The following is a 19,754-nucleotide window of genomic DNA, read 5'->3' as shown; positions in this document are numbered from 1 at the left end:
AACTTCCTAAAAGATAAATAAATTCTTGATTATTCTTTTTTGTTTGTTTGTTTATTTATTTTTAAAATTCATTTTTAATTTATTCATTCATTAATTTTTAATTTACCATTTCATTCACATCGTGACAGAGAAAAAAATTTGAATTTCTAATCAGAAATTATCGATTTTCTAAAGGAAAGAAGACAATACTTGCATTATACTCGAAACGAGATTAAAGAAACTTATTATCAAACGAATGTATTTTCAGCAAAGATTGGTTTTTACTAACTATCAAATTACCGATTAAACCAACCTACTTCGCCTACACGATAATAAGATACTGTCTTCAGAAAGATTGAAAAACTATACTAACTCAAAACTCTGCTAATCAGAATTATGTATCAAGAAATCATATCAAGAAGCCATATCAAGAAGCCATATCAAGAAGCAAGTTCCTGCTCAGCCATATTCAGTGACATAAGGATATTTTTTTATTTGTTTGATGCACATCTTTTTTTTGTCACTTTTATTTGGAAGCAAACTAAGTTATACATTGTAAAAATTAAGTATAATGGGGTATTCTCAGGTATTCGTTTGCTTAATTCTTTCAATTTTGTGCATTTATTTAAATATGACTTGAAGACGCGTTTATTTATTTCATATTTTCTCGCTTACTACCGAATAGAATTGATATTCATTTCTCTGCATAAACTGTAGACCTCAGATAATGTTGTTAATGCCACGAGTACTCAGATTTTTATTTTCAGAGTCTTGCATAATGGCCTTTTTATGATTCGAAGTATAGTAGAGAAAACCGGTATTTGTGTGTTAACTATATGATATTGATGAACTATAGATACGAAAGACCAATCTTTGGTTTTAAAATAACGCTTTTATTGAATTAAATGTGCGATCTTTGACAATTAATCTCTTGGGATGCGGATAAGAGATAAGCACTAGAAAATCAAAGATGCATTTTGGACATCATTTTTCCGACTTACTGAAACAAAAATTTGATACAAAAACACAATTGTCGTGACAAGATCACATACTAAATTATCGCTTTTACGTGCATGCTACCGACCGGCAGATGATTAACCTTTTGACAAATTTGATTTAAAATTTGGCATAAATCTATACTTTAGGTGCTAAAACTGTAAAACAAATTTTTCATTTACCTATGTTGTTGCATTTTTGAGCAATCACGTTTGAACTATGAACTATCACTGCGATTCTGGGTTATTGAGTTTATATGATTACAAAAGTACAGAGCAACAGACGGTCATTCCCTTGACAAATTTAGTTCAAAATTTGATAAAAGTCTAAACGTTAGATCGTAAATCTGCTATTCAGTTTGTCAAATGATGTCAAATTTTATCCACCTTGCAATTATCATGTTCACTTGCATTCAAACAGACGGACAATCAGGTTTCCGTTGAAAGGATTTCATCCAAAATTTGGCAGAAATTTACAAATTCGGTGTAAATACTTAATAATCAATTTCATGCATCTGGGTCAAAGCGATTTTGAGTTATTGCGTTAACAGAAAGACAGATATAATTTCCCAAATCCATTTTTCGGACTTAGAGAGGTCTGAAACGTAGAGATTCGTCAAAATCTGAAGGCAGATTATTTTTTTGACAATTGCAATATTTAGTTTACTTCGTATCCGAAAAGGTAAAAATCGAGTGAGTACGAATTTTAATATGGAGACCCTGCATGAAAAGAAAAATTCATATACTTTTAGAAACATCTTATTTTTAGGACAGAATTATTTGATACTTATACTTATACTTGGAATACTTATTTGATAGACTAAGCATTAATGAGAAAGAAGGCTTTGATTGGCCAAATTTTAAAAACTTGCATGAAATATCAGCAATTTTTAGCAGATGAATAAAATTACAAAGCAGATGAATAAAATTACAAAGCAGGTGAATAGAATTACAAAGCAGGTGAATAAAATTACAAAGCAGATGAATAAAATTGCAAAGCAGATGAATAGAATTACAAAGCAGATGAATAAAATTACAAAGCGGATGAATAAAATTATGCACACATACCTATGCGTGTATGCTCAGGTGAGGTAATTATTAATTACGTAAAGAAAAATGGTTCAAAGTGAAACAAAAAATGGTAGAGTAAAGGTAACTAAAAATAGAAAAGTAAAGATAGTAACTTTTAATTTACTTGAAACTAAAAATTACCACCTTTACTTTTCAACTGGCATATTTCTAATTAATTCTTTCTTTTGAAGAAACGCAGTAAAAAAAAATAAATATATAATTTATAACAAAGCAAAGACTGACAAGTTTCATGACAAAATTATAGCATTCAGATTTTAATACGCTTTTATTTAACATCATTTGTTTTAATTTGTAAAGATGAAATTTAGCTTTCTCTCATTTTCAGGTTTAAAATTTTCAGCATTTATGAATTTTTTGCCGAAAATACACTACTTTAATATTCTTAAAATTAATAATCAATTAATTGGTTTATTTAATTAAATCTTTGATTTCATAAAGATCAGCATCGTCTGGTAATGAATTTGAGAAATTTTTTTTTATTTAAGTTTATCCTCGGTATTATTGCGTTAAGATGCACGAATTATAAAATAAATACATCTGCTTAAAACGATGGGCAGTAAAGTGAAATTATGGTATAATACTAAAACTATCAGTTATAGAATGCGTTTGAAAATGACAAAAAAATTAAATTTTCATAAAAGATCTTAAACCAAAGAATTATTTCCGTTATTCCCGTTACTAAGGTGAAAAAGATGGAGAGATCTTTTTTGTAAGTTTTTAAAAATGTTTTTTTCCCTCGAAAATTGTTGAGAATCTTGATATAAGAAGATGTAACCTACTGACTTTTAATTGCTAAGATAATGAAGGAAGGAATCATTTTCTATAAGAAGATGCTATCGGTTATAGAAGGAAACTCGAAATTTTTGCTAAATTTTTTTATTAAAATAATTTCTGATCTGAAAATATTTAGAAGTTTGGCTTTAGGTACAATGCTGATTGCAAAAGGTCAGAGGAGACCTCAAATATTATAAATATATTCCTTCATCAGATAAAAAATTCATTCAGAAATAAACCAAAGGAATTATGTTCACAGATATGCTTTCAATTCCAGATAACTTTGCAAGAATCATGCATCAAATAAAATCTTGTAGTTTATTTAAATATAAGAATTCAGTAAAAAATGTATGGTGTTTTGCATCTTGTTCTACAGAAATATTGAATTATTTTAATAAAAACATTTTTTAGATTGATGTCTTTTTTTTATCTTTTAATAAAGAAAATTAAATATTGAAAAATCCCAGAGTAAAAAACTGCACTGCATTGCAGTGAAAAAAATTTAAAGCAATTTTAATGAGGCTCGCAGAAATTATTTGAAATCTTCCATTTTTAATAAGGTTTATTTGAATTACATAACAATTTTATTTCGATTCTTTATTTTTAATAATTACATTAGTATATTCAATTATTTAAGTCATATCATGTTGCATGTTTCTAATTAGAAAAAAACAACCTCAATCATTTTTTAAATGCAACTTCTTTTAATAAAATTTAATACTAAAGATTGAATCATTTTTTTTTGTCGAGATAAAAGCTCAGTTAAATTTATATGTAAACATTGGAAGAATTTTATGACAAACTAAATAAATAAAATGAGACTCAATTCTATGTGTAATAGTTAAAGAATATTTATTAAGAACACCAGACATGAAATAGAGATGTCTGAACTCCAATAATATCTAAGTATAAAATAATAATGCTCTAATTGGCAACCTTTTTGCATAGAATTTTAATATTCAAATAAATATACTAAATTCTAGAATTATTTTAAACATTTATTTCTAGAACGTTAATTTGAATCATAAAAATTTATTTAAATGAACCTTTCACAATTAAATTTCCATTTAAAATACGCAATTTCAAATTGGAAACAAATTTTCCTTAAAAAAATTCCAATGAACAATTCCCTTTCTCTTCTACAGAATAAAAGAAACCGATCCTAAATCGAATTGCTTCATTTCGTATACTCCCCTGCAGGTGTTTTCTTTATTTTTGCTATTCATCCGAAATATGATAAAACGAAATTGAAGTTCTTGGTCGTTCAATTTCTTTTATTTTCTTGAAGAAATAGGCAACAAAAATTGATAATTTCTTTAAAAATTTAATGCTGGAAATGCCGTTAGAGACTCGAACAAATACTTTTTTCAGTTTCAGAGCTCTTCCATGATCTTTTTGTATTTATTTTGTAAATACAAAACTGAATTGCAAACAAGATTTTATAAAGATTCTGTGAAATGGTATAAAATCAAATATACTATATTAACCCGTTTTGGTGTTAATTTCAAAGATGCATTATCCGTTTGACCAAATAGCATATACATGATTATACTACTTTTCACGTTTCTTCTCGATATAATTGATGCTAAGCTTGAAGTACATTTTTTTTCTCAAACTCATGTGGCATAAAAATAATTATATTATAAAATATGTTTTTTATTTTACAAAATTAGGAAGGAACGAGGAAACTTATTTTATTATTTTAAAATCCAATCAAAAATTACTTTGAAATTGAAAAGAAGTATTGTGAAAATACACAAGTATTATTGTGCCTTAAAAGTTTTGGAGAATCGTAAAAGACTTGCTTTGCATGCTCTCTATGGGACTAATTCACATGAAGTCAAATCATTAGATAAATTTAACTGCATATATCATTTAACCTTTGAATTTCATGTTGTTTTAAGCTGTTCTATGGCATTTTGTCTTTCACTATATTCACGATGAATTCAAAAATTATAATCATGCGAAACACTTAGTATTTCTTCTGTCGGCGCGTTGATTCTATTCAGCTAGCGAACAGATTCTATTTCATATACATAGCAAATTAAGAAAGTACATTAAGCATAAATTCACTTAATATTGTAAAATAACAAAAGATGCTCAGTTTTTGTTTGTTTGTTTGTTTGTTTTTTAATTTCATTATGAGTTGCAATTTTAGGCACCCTTATCTCATGAGTATTCAAAGAAACTTATATCATAGGAAGGCTTAGAGTTCATAGTCTCTCCTTAAGTTAATGGTTACGAACTCCTCTGAAATTAACATAATTTATGCATTAGTTTAAAATATTATTAATATCAAAGCATTTTTCATTTAAATTATTTAACAATTATATTTGATTTTGATATTACTTTGTTTATTGAATGTAAATTAGGTAAATAAACTAATTAGATGTATATTGATTAGTAGAAACTCATAACGCAAGCAGATAGCAAACTGTTAATTAAAAAATAATAATAGCGTTAAAAATGCACAGCTAGAGAGCTCGCTCAGTGGCCACAACTTTGGAGAAAGAATAATGCTCGTGCGAACGACTCCGTTTATATATTCTTACGACAAACCATGGATCATTAGGAATTTCCCGGAGAAATTTTTAGATCTCTACCACTATTAGAGATGTGGCAATAATTATGTCTTTTCCAGTACTTTCCCTTTTGCTGTCAAAGTTACGGGTCATTGACTTGGCATCCATTCAGCATCTATTGAAAATACCTATAAATCTCTCTTTCCAGGGATTAGCCGGACTTGGCAGGAAAACGATATTACAGATTCGTAATGACCATTAATGTGACTCCACTAATCTCATTGCCACAATAAAATAAAATTATATAAAAGTATAAAATTTAAACACGCAATTCCAAAATGTTAGTCGAGCAATACACTAATATAATTACCAGGACGTCGTTCCGGTAGCAGTTACGATAAAGTTTAATATTATTTTTATTGACTTACTGAAGAAACATCTACGGTGACGATCGGTACAAAGTATTTGTTTTTAAACGATGCAATTATATAAAGTAAAAATCCTCATAGAAATTATCAGCACAAATAAATTTCTGACAAAATTTTAAATAAAAAAATATTTGTTATGAAATTTTTTTATTTTATTTTATACTTTAAAAGTACATTAATTAAATATAAGATAAGGAAAATTCTGCGAAATAAATAAACTAAAAATGCATAATATTTAAAAATTTAACTAAACCCTTAAAAGTAAAACAAACAACTTTTCTTAATAAATAATTATACATTTGGTTATAGTTCAAAATGCAATATATATATAACTACATTGCCGCTTAATTTTTTTTCAAACTAAGTCAAATAAATATATGCATAGTTTGCCAAACATAATTGACGTTTTTAAATCGTATTCTTTGGGGTATGATGCTAATTAATTTTGGTGAAAAATACTCGTAGAAAAAATGCAGTTGTTCCGTAAATTATTTTATTCGTGGACAATTTCAAATGTATATTAAATTGTAATCAGTAAATGGCTGCCACACATTGTATCGACGGAACAAATTTATACTTTTTATGGAACGTTAATTATCTCTATAAAATGAATTAGCATTGATAGAGCAGTCTTTCACTGTTTAATTTAGTTTTATAGCACTTGCAATTAATTCCTGCCTATTTGAAATAAATTTATTTAAAAACATTTCTTGGATAGAAAGCGTGAAAGCAACCGATTTAAATATGGTATGCGATAAAAAAAATAAACACAAAATCGGATATAATTTCATTTATTATTAACTGATTTCATTTTAACTTCGTTAAAAATGTAAAAATTTCTATTTCACAGTACAATTTAATTACAATTTTAATGAGAAAAATGGAAACGTTTCTAATTATCACGATAAGAAAACATTGCTTCTGAATGCCGTAGATTTTTTGTAATATTTTTTATGTGTTAACGATGCGGAAAAAAAAACTTTTATCCCTCAATAAAAAAAAAGACAAGATAAAAAATATTCACTAAAATTTATTTCAAAGTAAAAGGTACATTACATGCTTTTTAAATTTTTTTTCAAAAATTCCTCTGGCACTCTGAATAATTTTAAAGAAGATATTATTTAAGTTAATAAATAATCATGGTAAAAGAGATTAAATGAATAAAAGTATTAAAGCATGATGCTGAATGAGCTCAGCTCACATCATTGCAATATTATATAAAAAGTTTTGATGATAATGAAAATGAAAAAAAAGTATTCATTTTCCTTTTAGGTTCAAATGAGGCTTCTAAAAAAGAAAATTAGATTGCGGTTCTATAAAGAACTCTCCGTATGAAAAAGATGAATGTATTTTATTTCAAATAGGGAAAAGAAAACTATGAATAGCATTTCAATACCATTTAAGATTTTTAATAAAGCGCCATTAAATCCACTATAAAACTTTTTACTTTTTAGCCGCTTTTGAGATTGTTTTATTTTAATAAAACTTCAAGGATATTTGGATATGAATTATATATTTAATTATTTGACACTTAGAAAACGTTGATTTAATGCTAGATTTTTAAAAAAAATGTATGAAAAATATATACTAAGTTAAATAACTTAATAAAATTCCAATAATTTTTCAGTTTATTAAACAATTTGTACTATACATAGAAATTAAAAATTATTGTCCCAATCATAATACAAAAGAAAAATTATTTTCTTTACGTATTTAATAATATGGCTTATAGAACCTTATGTGCTGTATCGTATGCCTTATGTGCTGTATCGTATGCCTTATGTGCCTTAACTTAGTTAAGCAGGCAACATTTATGTAGTTGTTCATTTCACGCCAGACATTATGAAGATGTCCACAGCCATCTATAGTCACATGCATTTTATGAAAGTGGCTGTAGTACCCTTAAACACTTCTATAAAATCTTTTTGAAATTATTTCAGTAAAATATGATGCAGACTTTGCCTTAATGTCTCCTTTGAGTGCATTTGAAGGTGTACGAACTAAAAATACGTATACAAAATGTTTCATGACATAATGAAACAGACTACTTCTTAAATGTTGTTTGTGCGACCAAGAATAGTCACAATGAGCAAAATAAAGTTAATAAAATAATACATTTTGTTCATTGATGCATTTAATTTACTTATGAATTAAAAAGTGAAAATACTAAGCATATGAAATAGGAAAAGAAAACAAGAAAATGCTTCTCTGATATAGCAATTTAAGTTGCTTTCATAAGCATTTTGTTAACTTTATTTGCTTCTACTAGCATTGAAAAGAATAATAAATCTCCTTTCCAATTTAAATTAATGAATCTAATTCGAAACAAATACAAACTTCTTGTACTTTTTTTATGCATTTCTATTTTCATTTGGCACTGGAACAATACCTTTATGTAAGATCTGTGTAATTAATTTCCTATCCCGAATATGACTTTGATTATACAAATTATAATTTATTTATTAACTAAAAGTCAATTAAGTTATTAAAATTAATTAATTAATTATTTTTATTAATTCATCATTTAAAAATTTAATTCCTTTAAAAGAGAGAAGGAAATAAAACCCAGTAAAATTTGCTCTCTTATATACAGATACAAAATATGTAAATTTAATATTTTTGATGATTTACAATCATCATTTATAATGAATGCCATTTAGGCACTATGACATAAGCTACAAAAGGAGTATAAAATTCTACACTTCGCCCATGTATCATAACAAGCCTGAAAAGCATCTATACCATAACTACAACAAAACAAGAATGCTTTCTTGATACAGTGTTTAGGTTAGTTGATTTGTTTGGATCTAATTTAAAAATTTCATTTGAATGGTTTTTGATAAAATAAAGTTAACACTCTTTCAATTTCAGGGCTTTTTTTTCTAAAAAATGTATGTCTTCGCTTTAATGCTTCAATAAAGATTTCTTTCGTGTTGCATTGAATCAATGCTTTTTTTTTCATTTATATTGTAATAAATCTGCGTGAATTTGTTCAATAATGTTAACAGTTCCTTTTTTAAATCACGATAATGCTACATACTTGAAAATGAGGCTTATATAAGTCATTGCAAATTAAATTTTTACCAGGAGCTATAAATGCATTAAAAGGAAAATTATATTAGCGTCACTTTTCATACCTAAAATCCTCTATGAAATTTGAACAAAGGTGCTTTCTTTTTATAAATTAATTTACACTTTTTTTAATTAAATAACTTTAACTCTTGAAAACTTTTATATAAATTAATATACTTTTTCTAGAATTTTTACATATCTTCTAACACTTTTACAAATAACAGTCTTATTGTGCTTAACTATGAAATTTTGAAGTAGAGAATTGAAAGCCTCGTCATTTTAAATTTCTTTCGCAATATAATAATTTTTGTTTGTTTATATCCCCTTTTAAATACTTTTATTAAACTTGACCTGTTCATACTTTTAATAAAGACCTTTCAATCGATAATTGACTTAATTCCTGATGCTCTGGAATTTTGACATTTTGTACATTTGTACATTCTCAATGACAATACACTATTTTGATGTTTAAAAAAATTGTTATAAATTAATCGATTGAAACTATGTCCTTTAATGGTGAACTTCAGAACAAATTCATTTCAAGATTTTGCAGCTTTTAAAATAATGAATGATAAATTAGAGTCTAAAAATTATAAAATCTTTTAAATAGAATGTTTAATTTTTATACAATTTAAAACTGTGGTTTAAAAAATGTTTTTCGTTAAGTTAGTAAATTTTCTTTTTATAATATTCTAGTCAAGTAACTTTTGAACAAAAATAAAATTGCCAGTATCATTTGAAGGAAATAAAAGAATTAGGCAGCGTAGCTAATTATTATTTTTATTTCTTTAGTCTTTTTTTTTCCCTTCCATAAATGCTGTTATAACATATCATTCAGTTTCTATCCAACAATTATTTTTCTATTCATTCTGTATGTTCTTCAATTGTAATAAATGCATACATTATGGTTTTTTTATGTACTTTGTCAAAAAGCGATCCAATGTATGCATTTTTTTCAGATCATGTCTAGACAGTCATTGCTTTATAGGTTTTAGTTGTTCAATATCATTACTGCTTTATAGAATGTTTTTGCTTAGTTTATATCACTCACCACTAAGCGAGTGATTTTCAATTAGTATAACTTTTAATGCTAGGAAATACGGGGAAGGCTTCCCTTTAAGGATCCTACTAGATCTATTAAAATACTAAATTATGTTCACATCTTGTATTTCGCATAGTGTGTAAATACAAAATTCAGCACATATACTGTCATAAAACAAAGTAAAGAATAAATACTTTGCGAGTTTCTCGCAGATATATAAAATTTGAAGTTTCTCCTGAATACATTTAGCTACACAAAGTCTAGCCAAGTTCTGTGTGTTTTATGGCTGTATAATAATTTTCTGAATTCATTTATATAAATAAAAAAATATTAGAGTTAAATATTTATTATTTTGCTTTATAAGAGTAACGGTACATTTTCATGTGCCTTAATACTGTTTTTTATTTGTAAGTCGATATAAATCGGTAAATAAATGAGAAATAATTAGCGCTAGATTTATGAAAAAAGTTAATCTGATTTATTCGAGATTTTATTGCATAGAAAACATTTTTATTTAGAAGACAAAGAAATAATTTGTAGAAAACATTCTAGTTTCTAATTATATAAAGAAATATATATAAATTTAAATTAATCCATCCGTCCAATCCTCAATTTAGTATTTTGAAAATGGTATACCTATTTTTGTTATTATCAATCACGTTGATTAACTCATTAAAGGATTTTATAGTTAATTCTTTAAGCGCTTGAAATTTGTATATCGTACAAAACATTTTCCCATTAAAAAATCAAACCAACCAAAATGTAAGATTTCACATGCAATCTTACTAATTAATTTAATTATTTGAAGTGACAATTTGTGATTTCAAAGATGCAAATGAATGTTGCGATCACCTTTAGGATAAATTTAAAAAAAATTTGAGTAATAGAAGAATGCCAGAGGAAGAAAAAAAAACAGTTTAATATCAAATCTATTTTTAATTAGTTTTTTTCCATGATAAAATATTTATATAAATTAAAATTAAAAGCAAATTTCATAAATCTAATTTTGATAGGACTGATTCCAGTAAAAATAAATGATAAATAGCAGCCGTAAATCAAATGTAAAAAAATAAATCTGAGACTTGAAAGGTTAATTAAATTTAATAAATAAATTTAATTTAATTAATTGAAATAATTACTCACTTAATTATTGAAGCTCCAAATACCAGATAAAAAATAATTTTTATTAATCAACAATTAAATTATTCAGAATAAATTTAAAAGAGCCAGAAGCATATGTAATGCAAATATATATCACTACGCAGTTTAAGATTATTAGACTGGATCGTACAGATGGGATGATACATTTAAAATTTAAGTTTTATTTTAAGGAATATAAAGACCAAAATCAGTTGTTTAGTGGAAATTAATTATTTGTTTAACGAAAATTAGTCATTATAGAAACTTTTCAATGTTAAATATGTGATTTTGCGAATGGCTTCTCAGCCGAGTTTTGAAAATTATTGCAGATATTTTTTTTTTTTGAAAAGTCAAAATATAATTTATAATAACTGATATTTTCTTGTGCCTCTAATCTCATAATAATCCTGCCTATATCTTTCTGTCACAGAAACCTGCCAACTAGATCTTCTCTTCATATTTAGTAGGCAAATCGAATTTTCGAAATTTTCACATATCGTACCTTTATCATGGACATCGACATGTAACATTATTTCCGTGAAAATCAAAGAATCACTGAAGATTATATAGTATGGCAATTAAGTGAAGATTATATAGATTACACAGCCTTGAAGATTATATAGCCGTCGATGCTAATCAGCGAGTTGCTGAGGTTTATGCAACACAATCTTGACTTAATTCAACGAATTAAATAGCAGCCAGTGCGAAAGCAAATAAGTAAACTCTATATAAACAGTTTTTGAAAAACAAATTTTACACTAAAAATTAAAAATTTTCAATTTTAATTACACTTTACTTTTTAATCATTAATTTACAATTAATAATTATAAATACCAAAGACTCACTAAAACAATTTTTCTCCTATTCACTACCGGACGGCAATCTTATTATGAAATAAAAATTTAATTAAAAAGTCCAATGAACTGATAATTAAATTCTGAAAATATTAAAATAGTGCACTGTTATCTAGAATATACAATTGTGAGAAACTACAAACTGTAAAAACGGTGCATTAAGAAGTGAGTGAACTATCTATAATAAAATAACATCTTTATAAATATCAAACGACTCGAGTCAAATAAACATATTTAAAAATTTTACGATATTACTTTCACTGAAATACCTGATAAAAGAAAAGTATTTATTTAAAATAAAGAAGTAAAGTTAAAAAGAGCTAGACTCAATTTTCTTGAAAATTTCGAACTAAATCCGAAAAGGTAATCAGGAGTGGATACACTATCGGAAATGCATTTTTCTTTGCTTTAGAGCTGGAAAATACTTTAAAAGTTGTCCGTGAGTGAAAATAGTTTCAGTAATAGTGCCCCATTCAGCACCATCTTTTATCGGAACTTCAGAGTTATAATCGTACTTTTTAGCACTTGATAGAGTGGACGTCATTAAGAAGCGGTGCTACCCAAAACATTGAATAATTTTTGAGGCATTTGAGTAAAATTACAAGCATTTTTGATTTATAAAAGCGAAATTTATAGCAATATCATTTCGGTGGGTTTTTGTTTTTTTTTATTTTGCAATAGAATTTTTACTCATTTTGAACTTTTGTAAACCTATGCATTCTCGGTGACAATATACTGTTTAAATGTTTTCAGAATTTAATGATTCGTTAATAAATTAATTCAAATGAATTTTGTTTCTATACGAATGACGCCACCAGGTAGTGAATTTGTGAAAAATAAATTATGAACTCCATAATATTTATAGTAATGTGCAGCAAGAAGGGAAAAATAATTTCTTGTAATTTAGTCATAAATAAAAGCATGTGTTTAAAATATTGTTCTTATTTTTTTTAATCTATTTCTAGCATTTAGCGTTTCTTGCAGACAATTTAAAAACATTTATATATACAGAATATTTACTTTTTGGAAATGATGAAGCAAGTTCAGTTTTTAATTTCATATTTCTGAAATTTTGAGTTCGCAGTTCGTTTTCTTAAATGGTCATTTGCTTTTTTATGAAGATTTGATTTATATCATAAAATGTGCTGTTAAATTTTAGTTTTTCCTCGTTTATGTAAAAAAATGATGCGCCGAGTCAGAAGCGGATCATAAGGAAGTAGACGATACTTTTAAACTGATCAGACCGTTCGGCATGAAAGCTTATGATATCATCAGTTCTGTTTCCAAATCCTGAAGGAAATTCTGTTTCCGAATAATTCGAATTTCATTCCAAAATGGTCAAATGTGCTGTTAAATTTTAGTTTTTCCTCGTTTATGTAAAAAAATGCTGCGCCAAGTAAGAAGCGGATCATAAGGAAGTAGACGATACTTTTAAATTGATCAGACTATTCGGCATGAAAGCTAATGATATCATCAACTCACAAGAAATTTAACACTTGATATTATTTTTCATGTAACTAAGGACATGATAAAAATTGTAGTCTAAAATAAAAACTGATATAAAAGCCCAAAATATCTTTAAGTTTTATACTTCAAAAATCTTATTCCAGCATCCTTTTGATCAACATTATCTTTAAAATTTCTTAGTGGTAGGATATCTTCCTATTTAAGTAGAAAGATATCCTACTTTAACAGATACCACAAAAAAAATCGCTGCTCGAAGAAATTCTACCTATTATAAATTAGAGATTTTTCAAACCAATAAAGATATTCATCTTAAATTCAAATTTAAATATACTTAATCTTTTCATTATTATTCAAGATTCAATGGCATAACTATATTCGACGTAATTTTTTCTCACCAACTTCCTAGCATTGGTCACTATTCAGAATTTTTATGTTATATTCGTAGATACAGTACCATGGGAGTTGTTGCCTGAAGTCATCCCATTCTCTCTTCTTCGTATTAATATATTAAGTATAAATAGGATCACAAGTTTTATTTGGGATGGATGTTCTAAAAATACAGATAACGAAAAACTCTTATAGAATAAGACCGCATCTAGAAAGGGCATAGACCACAGCAAGACAATGTTTTTTAATAGTAAATACAAGTTTTTTACTATTGATATAACTTTAAATAGTAAATAATTCAATTGCCAAAGTAAATAAATGATTTGTTACCGCATATTTTTATACACAGTAACTAACCAAATTTGTTATAAGAAGCAGAAAACAAGACTGGACATTTGACGATGAGTCGAAGTGGTTAATGTTACATCCATGATCACAAGCACACGCACATGAAAGGAATTTCACTTCAGTTTGGAAAAAAATTTAATTACGAATGTCAGATATTTTAATTTACTTATTATCTTGATTCTCAGTTAGTAGAAATGGATTTGTGAACAGACGGATAATAACGGAAGTAATAATGTAAGAATTTGGAGGAGGAAAAATATCTTCGCCATAGAAAAGAAAGGAAATCTTTATCAAAAGTTCGACTTACAGATAAATGGATATTTTGTGCCGTGAAATATATGTCCCTATTATTTCTAAGCATTCAACCAAAATAAAAATGATGTGCTTTCGTTTAATATATGTTTCAAAAGTAATTTGTGCGAAATGCAAAATCTATTTGATACAAATCAAATTAAATCATTTTGCAATACGCTTAATAATTTGATAAACATGCATCAGATTTCTCATGGTGTTTAGTTAGTCTTTAGTTATGCTTGCGATATATTTTGAGCTTTTTTTTCATAAAAGGACCCTTCTGATGTGAAGAAAAGTATGCAAGAGAAATATGCTGTGACTTTATACAACAGAATTTTCAAGCAAAACTTTCTGAATATCTCACAGTAATTAAACAAATGGCAGTAACTAAACCTCTTAATTTTAACCTTTTGAACCAACGCTTAACTGCAATTTTAGCTTTATTTTGAGCTGTTGAAACCTTTTGAAACCTCAAAACTGCATTTCACTACCATCACTGTTCATTAAATCCATTAAACGTACTGTTTATTTATAATTTAAAACAGAAATTTAAATTTCGCACTTAATCTAATATCAAGGTTTGCTTTTAAATTTCCCATTTTTAAAATTCTACGCTCAAGTCCAATAAATCATTATACTAGACAAATAAAAATTAAAGCTGTCTGCTGCAAACATTGCAAATGGGGGAAAGGAAACAAATGAAAAAAGAGTAATGCAATGTAATGAAAAAAGAGCTTTGCTTCTAAGATAAAGTTGAATAAGGATGGATATTGAAAAATTACATATAATTGTGAAAATTACACATACAAATAAAAAGGGGGAGGAGACGAAATTCTACCTGAAGTAAGAATCTTAAATACTATTTTAAGCTAGCTTAGAAAAATAATGTATCCAGTACAATGTACGAAGTTTCTGCTAGAAAGATCGTTGTATTTGTTCAATGCAGGCATTATATCAGATCTTGAATTTAATTGTTATTTTCAAGGAGGCAAAATAATTATAATATGACTCAGAACATATTGCAAGCATACATTTTTTTTGATTATTTTCAATACAATCAAACTCAGTCTTTTTATAAGTTGATATCCTGGCTTCTTAACGCAAACTTGGATTGATGATATTAAGAACACAGAAATTGATACTTTTATACAACAAGAATTCATTAAAATCTTCATGTACAGTAGAATTTGATTCATTCGAACTTTTTCTATGTGAATATTTTTTCTGGTCTCTTGAATTTCTAATCACCATAAAGTTAAAATATCGTTTATAATTTGAATTTATATTTTATTAAAATCTTCATATACAGTAGAACTTGATTCATTCGAACTTTTTCTATGTGAATATTTTCTCTGGTCTCTTGAATTTCTAATTACTACAAAGTTAAAATATCGTTTTTAATTTGAATTTATATTTTAGTAAAATCTTCATATACAGTAGAACTTGATTCATTCGAACTTTTTCTATGTGAATATTTTCTCTGATATCTTGAATTTCTAATTACTACAAAGTTAAAATATCGTTTATAATTTGAATTTATATTTTATTAAAATCTTCATATACAGTAGAACTTGATTCATTCGAACTTTTTCTATGTGAATATTTTCTCTGATATCTTGAATTTCTAATTACTACAAAGTTAAAATATCGTTTATAATTTGAATTTATATTTTATTAAAATCTTTATATACAGTAGAACTTGATTCATTCAAATTTTTTCTATGTGGTAATACTTTCTCCGGTTTCTTGAATTTCTAATCACCATAAAGTTAAAATATCGTTTATAATTTGAATTTATATATTTTTTAAATCTTCATATACAGTAGACCTTGATTAATTCGAATTTTTTCTATGTGGCAATCCTTTCTCTGGTTTCTTGAATTTCTTATCACCATAAAGTTAAATGGTTTATAATTCAAATTTATTTTGATTTATTTTAAGTCAAAACTAGAAATTTTTATTTCTTAATTGCTTTTATTAGCTAAATACGTCCATAATTAGTCCCTCAGTGATCGATATTCATTTACTTTTAAGACCTTTAATTCGCCCGAGGATTTCAATGCTTCTCTATATATTCGATTAAAAAAATCAATATAAAAGTCTTACTTTCCGTATACTTTATTTACAGTTTTACCTTTTATTTAGAAGTTTTATTGTAAAGTTGTTGCATTTAAAATGCTGTATACTATATGCTTATTAAAATTGGTTACTTATTCATTTAAATTAAAAAAATTTTAATTATTGAAAAAGAGATTTCACTTTATTTATTGAAATAATTTGCTGTGTATTTATTGAGCATTAGAAATGGAAATAATAAATATCAGATTAAAACTTTACTGCCATTTTTTATTTTGAAGATTATTGTTTTCTCGTTTCATATTCATTTTAAGATCCTATTTTTCGTCATTCGAATTTTCGTACAGATAGGAATTTGATTGTGAATCTGTAAACATCAGATCAGTTTTGTTCACTATATAAAACTTAAAATATCTTCGCCACCATTTTTTAGGGCACATAAAAATACAGAATAAATACTTATTGTATTACTAAGCCGACAATGTCGATTAAATAAATTAATTTACACTTCACTCTTTTATGCGATTAAATTTACATATATACTCATTTATGTGAAACTATACATAATTGCAGTTTTCAACAGCAAATTCAAAATCCATTAAATGGTGACCGGTTCCTTATTGCATAACCACATATATGTGACCAGAAAGAATTCTTGTGGCCAATAATTACATAAGTGGTAATGCTGGTGGTTATTTCAATTCTATATGCCCAAGAAAAGAAAGAATTAATAAAATAACGTATACAGCAGCGATAATATAAAGTGCTTTCGGTTTTTTTTAGAATTTTTAGAAGTCATACTAATTGTTCTCAAAATGGAAATTACTCTCGTATAGCAGTATGCAGTATTTGTTATATATATCTTCTATATATAACAAATATCAGGGCAAACTTTTTTCACTTGTGTTTAAAAACTTTCATTTGTTTCAACATTATCAGAAAAATACTTCTTCCATAAATGAAGCTATTAAAAAGATAGTTCAAGATAATTTCAAGAAAGAAAATATTTTTTAAAAATTATTAAAAATTACCATAAATTCTTCATGATGTAAGATTTTTACGATTATTAAAGAACTCTACCAGCAAATATAAGCAGTTATATATCTTTCCTACGCATTGCAATTAGACTGCAATTACTGCAAGTAGATTGCAATGTTAAAAAAAGAGTTCAAAATATAGATTGGTATCTTCTCAAATCTGGCAAAAAGAAGCTTGAAATTCTTTTCTCAATTACTGTAGCATGTTAAATAAAAGAAATAAATTTGAAATAAAAAATAGAAAATTAGACAATCAAAAATAATTAGTATAAAAATGAAAAAGTGATTTCTCAATATTAGTACATTTTTCATTGTCAAGTAAAATTATATCTTTTCTGAGCTGTAACTTAATATTGGTCAAGTAAAAATGTGCCTGAGTTGTAATTATAAATTGTAATAACCAACCGTTAAACAAAAACCATAGATGGAAAAAGAGTTTAAATAATTAATAAATTTTCTAACATTTAAAACCATTTCTCTTAAATAGGATTTCACTGCAAAACGTTTTCTAGCTAAATCTGATTATTCTCGCGAATAACCATATTTTTAATGAGATTGATTTAAATATGGTTTTTTTAATTATATGTAATAAAAAAATTTCTGCTCATTTACATTTTCATAATCCGTCAATAAAAGCATAAAATTGAAATAAAATTTAAAAGTAATTATTATAAATTTTTACAGTTTGATTAAAGTAAGAATAAGAATGCATAGAATTCTTCCAAGAAAAAAAATTTTTTTTAATTACAATTTTTTAATAAATAATTTCATTAATTTTGATTTTTCATTTCATCAATTTTGATAAGAAATTCATATGTATGTATATTAAATCTTACGTTTAAAAAATGAAGTAATTAATCCACTAATTAATTAAGCAGATAGTGTGCAACAAAATGCATTAATAAAAAATATGAACATAGCATAAAATACATAAACAAAATATTAAAGATAATTGTTAAAATAACATTTTTAAAATTATCTTTGAGGATAAGTTAGCTCTACAGATGAAAAATGAAGTAGAAATTGTGTTAAACTTATTTATAAATTTTCAAACTTTAAAAAATATTCCATTTAAATATGATATAATTATTTAGAGATTTAAATATCTTTACTTCGCATCAGTTTACATATAATTTCTAGGTAATTTATGTTTTCTTAAAATAACTTTAAACTTTTCTGATTGACTTTCATTTAATAATTCTTCAATAAAGATATCAAATTGAATAAAAATTTTAAGAAAATTACTAGAAACTTTTTCATCTTGCTTTGTGTCAACTTGCTTTCTATAAAGAATTAAAAGCCACCCCCCCCCAAAAAAAAATACAAAATTTCTTTTTTGAATTATTAACAGTCATTAATTTTAAAATCAGTTCTCACATGTAAATTAAATCTTACATTATAAAATGAATTAACCCACTTACCAATGAGCAAGACGGTGAGTAATAAAATAACCGCAACACCCATTCAGTCGCGAACAGATACCGAAAACACGTGGTAATCGAAGTAGCAGAAGAATGAATAGGGGACTGATGCGATTACCTTCACAACACAGCTTCTGAGAAGAACCTGAGATGCTCTGAGATGGGGATCGGCCCTCTGGTGGATGGCGCTCGTTTCAACTCCGGCCCTGCCCTGAATCTTTGAGACAATTGTATTGTTATCAAGAATAAGGGAGAGCTGAAACCATAGCCATCAATAACATGGCGAGTCAACAGATTGTCGAGATCGGAATAACAAGCGTTTTGACACTGACTGTGAGGTTTTTAGAAATTAAAGACATTTATAAAAAGCGAGGAACAAATTGTGATGGAAAAATACCCTTCTCATTAAGGATTTACATTACTAATTTTAATTATCTAGTTAGATCTCTACAATCAAACCTTCTTTAGTAGAGAAAACAGTAATTAGTGGATAAATGTTATATATAAAAATGTTGTGAGGAATTGGCAAATATTTTTTATGAGAACGCTACAAACAAATAAATAATTGAATGAACAAATTGAATTTAACAAATTATTCATTTTTTTTTAGGTATACAAGAGAAGGCATGAGAACGCATAACAATAACTTCGAACAATTACAATAAAAAGTCAGATCATCTTCCTTCAAAAAGTATAATATTGACAAATAAAGATTATTTAGATATAAATACATAGTAAGGTGAAGCTTTGATTTTTTTTCTACTTTCTCATGTATGGATAATAGAAAGAGAAAATACTGCAACCGTCAAAAAATTCGTCTTTATGG

General features: G+C 26.3%; 1 protein-coding gene across 1 annotated transcript in view; it reads right to left on the bottom strand.

Moving 5' to 3' along the window:
- The window catches only part of LOC129959483 (uncharacterized), a 52,219-nt gene extending 33,176 nt beyond the window's left edge, over positions 1-19,043 (bottom strand). Inside the window, exon 1 of the mRNA XM_056072335.1 lies at positions 18,929-19,043. Coding sequence (XP_055928310.1) covers positions 18,929-18,971 — 43 coding nt within the window. The 5' untranslated portion in view covers positions 18,972-19,043. The remainder of the gene's footprint in view (positions 1-18,928) is intronic.
- Between the last annotated feature and the right edge of the window lie 711 nt (positions 19,044-19,754).

Source organism: Argiope bruennichi, chromosome X1 (genome assembly GCF_947563725.1).
Source record: "Argiope bruennichi chromosome X1, qqArgBrue1.1, whole genome shotgun sequence".
In the NCBI taxonomy this organism is placed as follows: domain Eukaryota; kingdom Metazoa; phylum Arthropoda; class Arachnida; order Araneae; family Araneidae; genus Argiope; species Argiope bruennichi.
The sequence above is the reverse complement of the archived record's forward strand: the minus strand, read 5'-3'. Positions and strand labels throughout refer to the sequence as shown.